This window comes from Triticum dicoccoides, chromosome 1A (genome assembly GCF_002162155.2).
Source record: "Triticum dicoccoides isolate Atlit2015 ecotype Zavitan chromosome 1A, WEW_v2.0, whole genome shotgun sequence".
Classification (NCBI taxonomy): domain Eukaryota; kingdom Viridiplantae; phylum Streptophyta; class Magnoliopsida; order Poales; family Poaceae; genus Triticum; species Triticum dicoccoides.
In genome coordinates, this window is record NC_041380.1 from 523,483,466 (window position 1) to 523,494,272 (window position 10,807).

A 10,807-nucleotide genomic window follows, 5' to 3' on the forward strand; every position below is an offset into this window, starting at 1 on the left:
TGGGGTCCACACCGATTAGCACTAATCTAAACATAAATTAAACTAATTAATTTTTGGCACCGGGGCCGACACGGCAATGGCACTAGGGTGTTAGTTAAGGCGTCATTAGAGGCTAATGACATCGCCACGTCGGCTTCGCCGGAGTTAGGCCGCCGGCGATGGCCAGGCGCGGCGGAGGTGCTCGGAGTCGAGCTGTGGTGCTTCATTCGAAGCTTGGTTGGGCTCTCTGGAAAGCTGGCGCGACGGTGCGTCGAGTGGTGGTGGTTGTCGGGCCTGGGACGGTCGGAATCGACGCGGGCGACGAGCCTTGCGGCTGCCGGATCGGGCGAGGCCGAACTCGTCGTTGTTGTGGCTCTGGAAGAACGGGGCCAGCTCCTACGTGATCTACACGATGCGGTGAGTGTGTTGGACGCGTCGGGCGGACCATTTGGTCGCCGGAGTCGCGTCGGCGGCGAGCGCAGGCGGCGGCGGGTTCGGGCGTAGGCGGTCCGGTGGCTACGGAGACCTACGGGGAAGAAGAGAGGGATGGGCAGGGTCGGAGGCTCACGGCGAGTCGGACGGGGAGGTCAGCGAGCTCGGAGACGGTCCGGAGCAGCCGGGGCGACAAGGAGGATCTCCGGCGACCGGCGAGGAAGAGGATGACGTTGGCGGCATCACAAGGCTTCCGGCGTCCTCCGCCTTGGTGAGGAGGAAGAGGGGAACGAGGCGGGGCTTCTTGGCGCGTCGGCGAGGCGTGGGGTGGCCGGTGGCCGTGGTAGAGTACGGCGGCGCCCTTTGGTGCGCTCGGGAAGAGAGGGAGAGGGAGCCAGAGGAGGGGAAAGAGGTCCAGGGAGAGAGGGGAGAGGACGAGGGGGTCGGGGGGGTGCGTGGCGGCGACCAGGCAGCCGGGGGGTCACGCAGGCAGGGAGGAGCCAGCGCGGCTCGCCGGCCATCGGGCACGCAGCTGCTTCTCCTCCTGGCAGGAGGAAGAAGACAGTGCTGCCCCTGGTGGGTCGGGCTGGCTTTGGCTAGTAGGCCACTACAGTGGTGGGCTGCACGGTAAGGTACCTCTTTTTTTATATTTCTTGTTTTCTATTATTCTGCAACTTTGTGGCTTTATTAAAAATACTTAAACACTTCCAAAAATCACCAAACTGCTCATGCTCACTGTATGGAATAAATCCAACATGAAACATTTCAGTTTGGGATTATTTGGACATTATTTCTTATATAACAGAAATAATTCCAACCCAAATATATTATTGATTTAAATCAAAGGCCCAAATAAATTATTTCTGTGACTCCCAAAATATTGGTTTGAATTTCACCTCATGCCAATATTTTCACAGAATAACAGGAACATTTTCTTGGACTCATTTGATGAGATTTAAATGTTGGTTATTTTTAGAGGTTTTCTGAGGCTTGGAAAATTCTTCAATTCAAATTTCAATTGAATTTAAACATGATGCAGCAACCAAACTAGTCCAAGGCCAGGGTAAAGCTAGGGCTGTGACATCACTGTGATGTTAAACCAGGTAATATTCTTCTTGATGATAACATGGTTGCACATCTTGGTGACTTTGGACTATCAAAGATAATTAGGGCAGATGAAAGCAGGCAATCACTCGCCGATCGAAGTTCCTCGGTTGGAATCAAAGGCACAATTGGGTACCTTGCACCAGGTATGCTGTTTCCTTCTTACTCCACATTTTCAGTAATTGCTTGATAGATATTTATGCAAGGCTTTATTAACATATAGACAAAAGATATGGTAACCTGCATCATATACCAAACATGAATTACAAAATAGAGTAGTAGGTTACATTTGTTCACCAGTTCAGGTACGCATCAACACAATTAGTAGATTGATTACCTCACATTTGTTCCTCTCCCAGCAGCCGCTTGGCTGCACCGTACATTGTTATTGTTGACTTGACAGTCGGTAACATTGTCTTAAAAAATCAGCCAAAGGATTATAAGAAGCTTTAAGCCTCCAATTCTTTTTAGTAATTATAATAAGCTTTAAGCCTCCAAATCGTATGGTTCCGTAATAATAAGAAAAAAAAACTGATTTCTTGTGTAGCTTCTATGCGATCCTTTTGTGGTCACCATATCAAATGAGAATCTAAAAAAAATGTGTATCCATTTACCATAATTTGTTGTGCCGAGAATACAATTAACTACTACTACCTCTGTCCCATAATGTAAAACGTTTTTCCACACTAGTGTAGTGTCAAAAAGCGTCTTACATTATGGGACGGAGGGAGTATATGTAAACGACTAAGGAATTTGAGTGGAATGAATTATATTTATACCATATACTCCCTCTGTTCTGAAATAGTTGTCGTTGGGGAACTTTTCCGACCAGGTGAAAACAGGATAAAGTACCAAACTACCCTCAATTTGAAATTCTTGTCGCTGGGGATCTTCGTCTTACTCCATCGCTCCTCCCCTTCGCCAGGCTCCATCCCACTGCTGCAGCTCCGGCGTCCGTCCGCGCCGGTCGCAGCTCCCTCATCGGGCGCCTTCCTCCGCTCCAATCAAGAGCCCAAACTCGTACGCAGCTCCCTCGCCGTCCGCCACAGCCTCCAGCCGCCCGCGACTCCTGGCCTTCGCGCCGCCCATGCTCCTCCCCGCACCGACCAGCAGCAGCGCCGCCCGTGCTCCTCCTCCTCCTGCCTGAGCCTTCCAGCTCCTCGATTCAGGCACTGGAGCTCCGGATCCGGCCAATTGACCTCCGTCCGTGCTCCTCCCCGCACTGACCAACAGCCGCAGCAGCGCAGCCTGTGCTCCTCCTCCTGCCTCAGCCTTCCAGCTCCTCGATTTAGGCACTGGAGCTCCGGATCCGGCCAATTGACCTCCGCCCGTGCTCCTCCCCGCACTGACCAACAGCAGCACTAGCGCTGCCTGTGTTGCTGTTTGAATTGATCAAAATTGTTAATCGCCAAAGAAATTGATCGCCGGAGTTGTACCACTTCTTCTCGCCACAGACTGAAATTGATCAGATGTGGTGATTGACCAGGACGTCTTCTCACCAGTCACAGCAAGCTTGAATTGATAGCCAGAGCAATTTTGAATTGATCAGCAAGGAGCAGCCACTGTCCATCTGTTCACCTGTCAAAACTAGCAGATCAACAGTAGGAGCAAGGATCAGCAAGGAGCAGCAAGGATCAGCAAGGAGCAGAAAATTGGCAAATTAGCAGATCAACAGTAGGTGAGCTACTCCATTTTTATGTGCTCCATCTGCTACAAGAAATTCAGTGTACTCATGCTTGTAATTGTACTCTTGCAAACAAATTACTCCATGCTAGTACTCCAGATCATGATTAAGAACTCAAGAAAACAATGTTAGTTCTGGCACTAAGTGTGGCTCTGCATCTGTGAGATCACTTCTGGTGTTAGTATTGGATCATGCAACTTCGGCTAGGATGTTCTTGGTTGCTTAATAACTTAACTAGATAGACATACTTAATGCAAAAAAAAAAGCAGGCACAAAGATTTCTTATACTAACCGTGTAGGATATGACACCAACACCAAATCCTTCAAGCAATCGTCCCATATACAGGAAAGAAGTGTCCTGTAAAACAAACGCTGACAAGCGCGACAGGTTCAGAAGCAGCAACAGCAAGTGGTGAAACTAAGCCTTTGGAAAATGCACTACTGTCATACTTTTGCGAAGGAGATGGCAAGCCAGCCGATGATGTTAGGAATAGCAGCAATCATACCACCATCCTAATCCTAATTTTAATTTTGCTCCTAGCTACTCCTAATTTTTAAGTACTCTACAGTAACAGAAAAGGTACTGAATTTTCTTAATTTGATCATACCACCATCTCAATGAATCAATGTTAATTAAAGGAGTACATTTTTTTAATTTTCAGTAGTACAAATTCCAACAACATCATCAGTCCAAAACATTAAGCTATTAACTGAATTTTGTGTGCATAACTGAATTTAACTGAAATTACATCTATCTCTGAAATTAATACCAACTGGTCCTTTGGTCTAAGTGGTGGTAATTCTTGAGTAAGTACATTCTTGACAAAGAGAAGAGAAGAGAGAAAAGATTCATTTATTTTTAAAAGTACTGATGCAAGCAGTAGAGTACACAAAACCTTCATTAGAGTATAAAAAAGTTTATGCAAGCATTAAAGGAACAGTTTCAGTTATTTTAATTAACTGGGAAAGTTCCGGCTAATTTTATTAAAGGAAAAGGTTGAGTTAATTTTAATTAAAATAAAAGAAGAGAAGAGAATAGCAGAGCAAGCAATGCTACTGGTCCAAGCTAATCTGACTGGAAATCATAAACTACTGCAAGCAGCTCCATGAAAAGAAGTACTGCAAGCAGGCTACTCCAAGCAGTACTACACTAAGTAATGTCACTTCAAGTAGTACTACACCAACTAATCTCTACTGATGTCATTTAAAGCAGTAATCTCTTCAACTAATCTCTACTGATGTCATTTACAGTATTTTTGTAAACTGAATTTTTTGCCAAGGAAACAAAATTTTATAGCTTCAGGCCTAAGTACAGAATAGCTTCAGGAGCAAAGGAAAAGAAAAACATACCCAAATTTCTGAAGTGTTTCAGGCATCTCCCAACAATTTGGACGGGCAAAAAGGGAGTTCTATTCTCGTCTATGAAATTCATACCAACAATTCTTCCTTCCAAATCAATCAGAAGACCACCAACGAAAATCTGAAGAAAATGGTACCAATGTTAACAAGTACTCATTCAATAAGATCCATACAAAGAATGTGAGCACTTATAGAGCTCAGCATGTCGAAAGAGAAACTGAATGTTGTACACCTCAGCATGTCGTCCCTTTTCGACCAAATTATCTACAGAAACATTGTACATTCAGTTTTCAGGCAAAAATGTTCAGAGATAATTAAGATACATAAAACTAATTATGGCTGGTAATGTTTCATTAACCTAGGAAACTAATTCTTGCTTTGACAGTAAACGGACAACAATTGACCATAACAATATTGTCATTCTTGATTTGACAGTAAACAGACAGCAATTGACTAATTCTTGCTTTGACAGTAAACATACAACAATTGACAGTACACAGACTGAATTTATATGTTCTTCTTCTTCTTCTTCTTCTTCTTCTTGTACTTCTACTTCTACTTCTACTTCTACTTCTACTTCATCTTACATATTCATATCTTCAGGAGAAAATGGATCTCCCAGACCTCAAGTTCGCTCCACCTGCAGAAGATGTGGATGAAATGGATGAAAATGCAGAAAATGAAATGGAAGGACATGTAGGAGATGATATGGAAGGAGATGCCGGAGAGGGAATGGAAGGAGATGAAATTGTTCAAAATCCAGGTACAGTTACACTTGATCATTTCATCACTTGATCATTCCATCACTTCATCACTTGATCATTTCATTTATTCATTTCTTTGTTGTATGTCTTGGTGCAGGTGCTGGGCAAGTTGGTAGAAAAAATAAAACCCTCAATGACCAGCAAAAATTTGCTGCTTATGTAGCATTGCATACACTGTGTATGAGTAGAGGAGGCACTTTTAAGAAAACTGATACGCAAGATATTGCAAATTTTTTTGGAGTGGGTGTTTGGAATATACAAAGAATTTGGAGGAAAGCAATGTTGCAAATTCAACAAGGTCAAGAGGTAGATGTTGCCGATCAGAGAAAAGGAAATTCTGGAAGAAAGCCTAAGGACATTAACCTAGAAAAAATCCTAACAATCCCATTAAACAGGAGGTCTACTATTAGATCACTAGCCTGGCAACTAGGATGTAGCCCTACTACACTTCATAGAAAGTTCATGCTAAATTTGATTAGGAGGCATACAAACTGTGTGAAGCCGGCTTTAAAGGAAAAGAATAAGATGGATAGGATGAATTTTTGTTTGTCGATGCTTGATGAGGCAACAACAGCAACTGCGAGGCCTAAGTTCAAGACTATGCATAACGTTGTCCATATTGACGAGAAGTGGTTTAACATGACAAAGAAGAATAGAACATATTATCTGCTGGATGGGGAGGAAGAGCCTACGAGGCCTATACACGGCAACTGTATTGGCAAGGTGATGTTTTTAACGGCCGTTGCTAGGCCAAGGTGGGACAGCGAAGGAAACGTGACCTTCTCTGGGAAAATCGGTATCTGGCCATTTGTGAAAGAAGTTCCTGCTTAGAGGAGAAGCGACAACAGGCCCAAAGGTACAATAGAGACAAAGTCAATAAAGGTCGACAGAAAAGTGATGAGGGAGTTCCTGATAGAGAAAGTCTTGCCAGCGATACAAGCAGTTTGGCCGGAAAGTGATGCTGGACAGACCATCTACATTCAGCAGGATAATGCTAAGCCCCATATCTTGCCAGATGACCAGGAATTTCTAGCAGCTGTCGCAAAAACTGGACTTGACATCAGATTAGTACAACAGCCTGCCAACAGTCCTGATTTGAATGTGCTTGACCTTGGGTTTTTCAACTCGCTGCAATTGCTGACAGATTGTCTGAGTCCTAAAACACTACAAGACCTTATTGCAGGTGTTTTGGAGGAATTTGAAGGCTATGATGTTTACAAGCTCAACAGAATTTTCCTAACTCTAAAAATGTGCATGATTGAGATCATGAATCATGCGGGGGGAAATGGGTATAAAATACCACATGTTAACAAGGAAAGGCTTGAGGGTCTTGGGCAGCTACCTCCAAGACTAACATGCGCGAAAGAGGTTTACACGAATGCCCTATACAACTTAGAGGTAATGGGGAGGGTTCAGTGATGAGGCTTGTTCGGATGCTTGAGATGAGGCTTGTTCGGATGCTTGAGATGAGGCTTGTTCCAATGCTTGACATGAGGCTTGTTCAGATGCTTGAGATGAGGCTTGTTCCAATGCTTGACATGAGGCTTGTTCAGATGCTTGAGATGAGGCTTGTTCCGATTCTTGACATGAGGCTTGTTCAGATGCTTGAGATGAGCTTGTTCAGATACTTGAGATGAGGCTTGTTCCGATGCTTGACATGAGGCTTGTTCAGATGTGGAGTATGTGTAGTTCCTTGAGATGAGACTTGTGCGGAGTGCATCCCATGTGAAATTACTCCATATGTGTAATACTCCATTTTGTGAGGCTTGTATGTGTAACTCCATTTTGTGATCATTTTTACTCCATATATTTTTTCTCCATTTTGTGAGACTTGTATGTGTAATTCATTTGCTTGTGTGGAGTACTCCATTTAAATGAAAGAGAAGAGAAGAGAGTAGTAGGAGACAAGATGAGTGAATTTAGAGATGAGAAGATAATTTAGAGAAGAAGAGAACAAGCAAAGTAGTAGGAGAGGAAATGAGTGGGAGAGGAGAGGAGTATGGAGGGCACAAGGGAAGTACACTAAACTACAGATGCAAGAAGAGAAAGAGAAGAGAGAAGAAGAGAGAAGAGAAGTCCTGCTGTAACTGAAAAAGTTTCAGTTAAGTAACTGAAAAAATTCAGTTAATGAACTGAAACTTACACCAAACTATTGCTGTCCTACACTAAACTACTGATGTCCTACACTACTGCAAGTGCTATACTACTGCAAGTCTGCAACTGTTAAATTAACAAAAAAAAGTTTCATTTAGTTTTACTTAAAGGAAAAGATTCATTTTAAGCTAATGTACCAAGTCAACAGAAGATTCATGACAAGATTAACAGTAGCAGAAGCTTCATGTGCTAAAATCTGAAGCTTCATGTGCAAAATTGCAGAATTTGCAAAACTGAAAATGTGATTCAGAAAATAAATAGCAGTGGAAACACGGGCCTCATTGCAGAATTTTGGAGCAGACTACTGAAAAGAGAAGAGAAAGAGAAGAGAAGAGAAGCGAAGAGAAGAGAAGCGAAGAGAAGAGAGCGAGAGTAGAGAAGAGAAGAGTAAGAGAAGAGAAGAGAATTCTTCGCACTGCTCCTCTTCCTACTCCAAGAACTACTCCTACTCTTAACAGAAAGAAATTAAGTTAATTAACTTAAAAAAGTTTTTTCAGTTAATTAACAGGAGTAGTTCTAAGGTGCAGAGTAGTTTCAGTTAATTAACAGGAGTAGTTTTAAGGTGCATAGTAGTTCTAAGAACTACTCCTACTCCTAAATTTAATTTACTGAAGAGAAGAGAAGTGAGTAGAATTACTCAAAGCCTTGCTAAACAGCAAATCCTATACTCCAGCACATAAAAGTTCCTACAGAGCAAGCAATTGGCTTTCTTCCAATTAGCTTGATACTCCACAGATTAGGTTGCAGCGAAAATGCACTACAGAGCAAACAATTACTCCAAACAAGCACTATTGATCAGCATCCTACTCCTGAAAACAAGCACTACTTGCACTTACAAATTCGGTGTTAATTACTGTACAGTAACACTGATCATGGGAGTACAAAAGGTTTCAGTTAATTTAAATTAACTGAAAAGGTGTAATTTATTTTCAATTACTGGACAGTGCAATTGAGAGTTTATTTACTGTCATTATTTAAGTTGCGATACAAACTATATGTGCATCCAAAAGAATTCGGCTATGAGTATCCGCTTACTAAGATTCGGTGCATCTTTTTCCTGAAGTTTAGCCAAGTGTTCTTTTCCTGAATGCTCACCTGCAGCAGCAACATTGCACAAAGAGGCGAATTCAGTCAAGTGCAGAGACGAGTCAGAGGCAAATTCAGTCAACATTTGCACAAAGAACTGTTGTCTCATGTAACTACAGAGGCCAGAGCGCCCTCATCGCCCACCAGGACCAGTCTGTACCTTTGTTTGCACGGGAGTGGTTGTCGTCCGCTTCGGCGAGCATCGCTGCCACGGTCCTGCAGTAGAGCATTCGCATAAGAGCAGAGCAGAGGGCAGCTGCTGCTCCCCATGTTCTCTTCTTCAGTCTTGAAATTGAGAGAGCAAGCAGCAAGAGGGGATGATTGCTGGAATTACCCACAAACGGCAGGCGATTCAGTAGAAATTCGCAGCTGGAGGCTGGCCGAATCGGCTCTGCCCCAAAAAAATTCATGGAGAGAGGGAGAGTAGTGAACTGACCTGGAGCTGGATCTGGACGGAGGAGGTCAGAACTGGCCATGGCGCTCCTCCCTCCGACAGGCTCTCCATCTTCCTCGGCGGCGGCAACGACATGACGAGAGCGAAGAGGACTACACAAAGTAAGAGCGGCCGGCACCACCCCCCTATTCCCGCTGCTCCGGTCCAGCACCGCTGCTCCAATCCAGCACTGCCCTCCTCCTCCCGCTGCTCCAACACGGATCGAGCACCGCCGCCCACAGATCGAGCACCCCGGCTGGTAAAAATTTCACCTTTGACCGACGAGGGGGAGACGGGTTGCTAGTTTTAGGGGTGGTGAGGAGCAAGGCTGCGGTGAGGAAGACACCGACGAGAGGGAGAGGGCGGCGACTGGCCGGCGGCGCAAGGGATCTGGGCGGGGAGGAGCGAGTGGTCGGGGAGAGAGTGTTGGCCGGGAGAGAGCGTGTGGTCGGGGAGAGAGCGAGTGCGAGGGCAAAAGGGGAAACGGGAGAAATATCGTAACGTGACAAAAAATGAACTGATAATCCCCGATGACAACTATTTCGGAACAGAGGGAGTAGTTTATAAGAAAGCTAACACAAACCCTTTCTTTTCCTTTCTTTACCAGAGTATGGCACGGGGACAGGAATATCTGTGGAAGGCGACGTGTACAGCTATGGTGTGCTATTGTTGGAGATGCTTACTGGGAGAAGGCCAACTGACCCATTTTTCGGTGATACTACTCCAAATACTACTTACCAGGACATGCCATCTTACTGGTAGATTCGGCGATACTACTTACCAGGACATGCTATGGTGTGCCGGACGGCTTGTTCTACTTCTGTTATAGTAATATTAAAACTAGTACGAATCTACCAAAGTACGTTAAGATGGCATGTCCTGGTAATCTGTTGGATATAATGGACGTCAATATAAGATGCAATCAAGAGCCTCAAGTGACTTTAGAATTGTTCGCTGCTCCAGTTTCAAGACTTGGTCTAGCTTGCTGCAGGGGCTCTGCAAGACAGCGCATAAAGATGGGCGCTGTGGTGAAAGAATTGGGTGCCATAAAACGGATAATCATGGCCAACCAGAATTATGTGTCTTGGTCCACAGTGCAGTAATATTGATTGGACGGACGGCTTGTTCTACTTCTGTTATAGTAATATTAAAACAGCATTAGTTTCTCGTGTATTTTACTTTACCATAGCCGACCGGCACTGTCTGTATCATACACAACTGGCCTGTTCCATGGACTTACAAATTATTGGGCAAGATCTTCTAGCTGTTGGTTCACGGGAATCAATTATGATCAGAGAAAGATCGAAACTGGTTATCTTACACTCAACCATTATATACAGTGGTATTGCATACATTTTTAGTGTATTGTATTCAACAACAACTACGAAATTGTAGGACTAGAACAAGCTAGATTTTGCAGAATAGTCAGAAACATAGATAATAATGTTGATCTCTCTTCATGTTAGTTTACAAAATACTCCCTCCGTTTCTTTTTAGTCTGCATATTAGGTTTGGTCAAAGTCAAGCTTTGTAAAGTTTCACTAACTTTATATTAAAAAATATAAACATTGACAATATGAAATCAATATTATCAGATGCACCACAAAATGTATTTTCATACTATATAGTTTTAATATTGTAGATGTTCATATTTTTTAATATAAATTTGGTCAAACTTTGTGTAGTTTGACTTTGACCAAATCTTATATGCGGAGTAAAAAGAAACGGAGGGAGTACACTCATAACTTTAACTGTATGCATCAGCTACTCCATAACAAAAGAAAGTGTACCAAAATACTACTCCCTCCGTCC

At 43.6% G+C, this 10,807-nt stretch overlaps 1 protein-coding gene across 29 annotated transcripts; it reads right to left on the reverse strand.

The window, feature by feature from the left end:
• Positions 1-2,105: 2,105 nt before the first annotated feature.
• LOC119285563 lies at positions 2,106-10,526 on the reverse strand. Of its 29 annotated transcripts, none has more exons than XR_005139566.1 (8): positions 8,999-10,505; positions 8,723-8,886; positions 8,512-8,571; positions 5,146-5,422; positions 4,791-4,822; positions 4,550-4,679; positions 3,492-3,571; positions 2,106-3,102 (listed from the first exon to the last, which is right to left on the reverse strand). XR_005139566.1 is itself a non-coding variant. In XM_037564871.1 (8 exons), exons 2-7 carry the CDS (start codon positions 8,796-8,798, stop codon positions 3,061-3,063), a joined length of 411 nt encoding a protein of 136 aa, XP_037420768.1. In that variant the 5' UTR covers positions 8,799-8,886; positions 8,999-10,510; the 3' UTR covers positions 2,106-2,894; positions 3,015-3,060. The 29 variants fall into 29 exon arrangements, 10 of the variants coding, with proteins under 10 accessions (XP_037420768.1, XP_037420796.1, XP_037420826.1 ...); XR_005139529.1 differs by lacking the exon at positions 5,146-5,422 and having other exon boundaries at positions 2,106-2,894; positions 3,015-3,102; positions 8,999-10,497; XR_005139560.1 differs by having other exon boundaries at positions 5,146-5,198; positions 8,999-10,492.
• Positions 10,527-10,807: the final 281 nt, after the last annotated feature.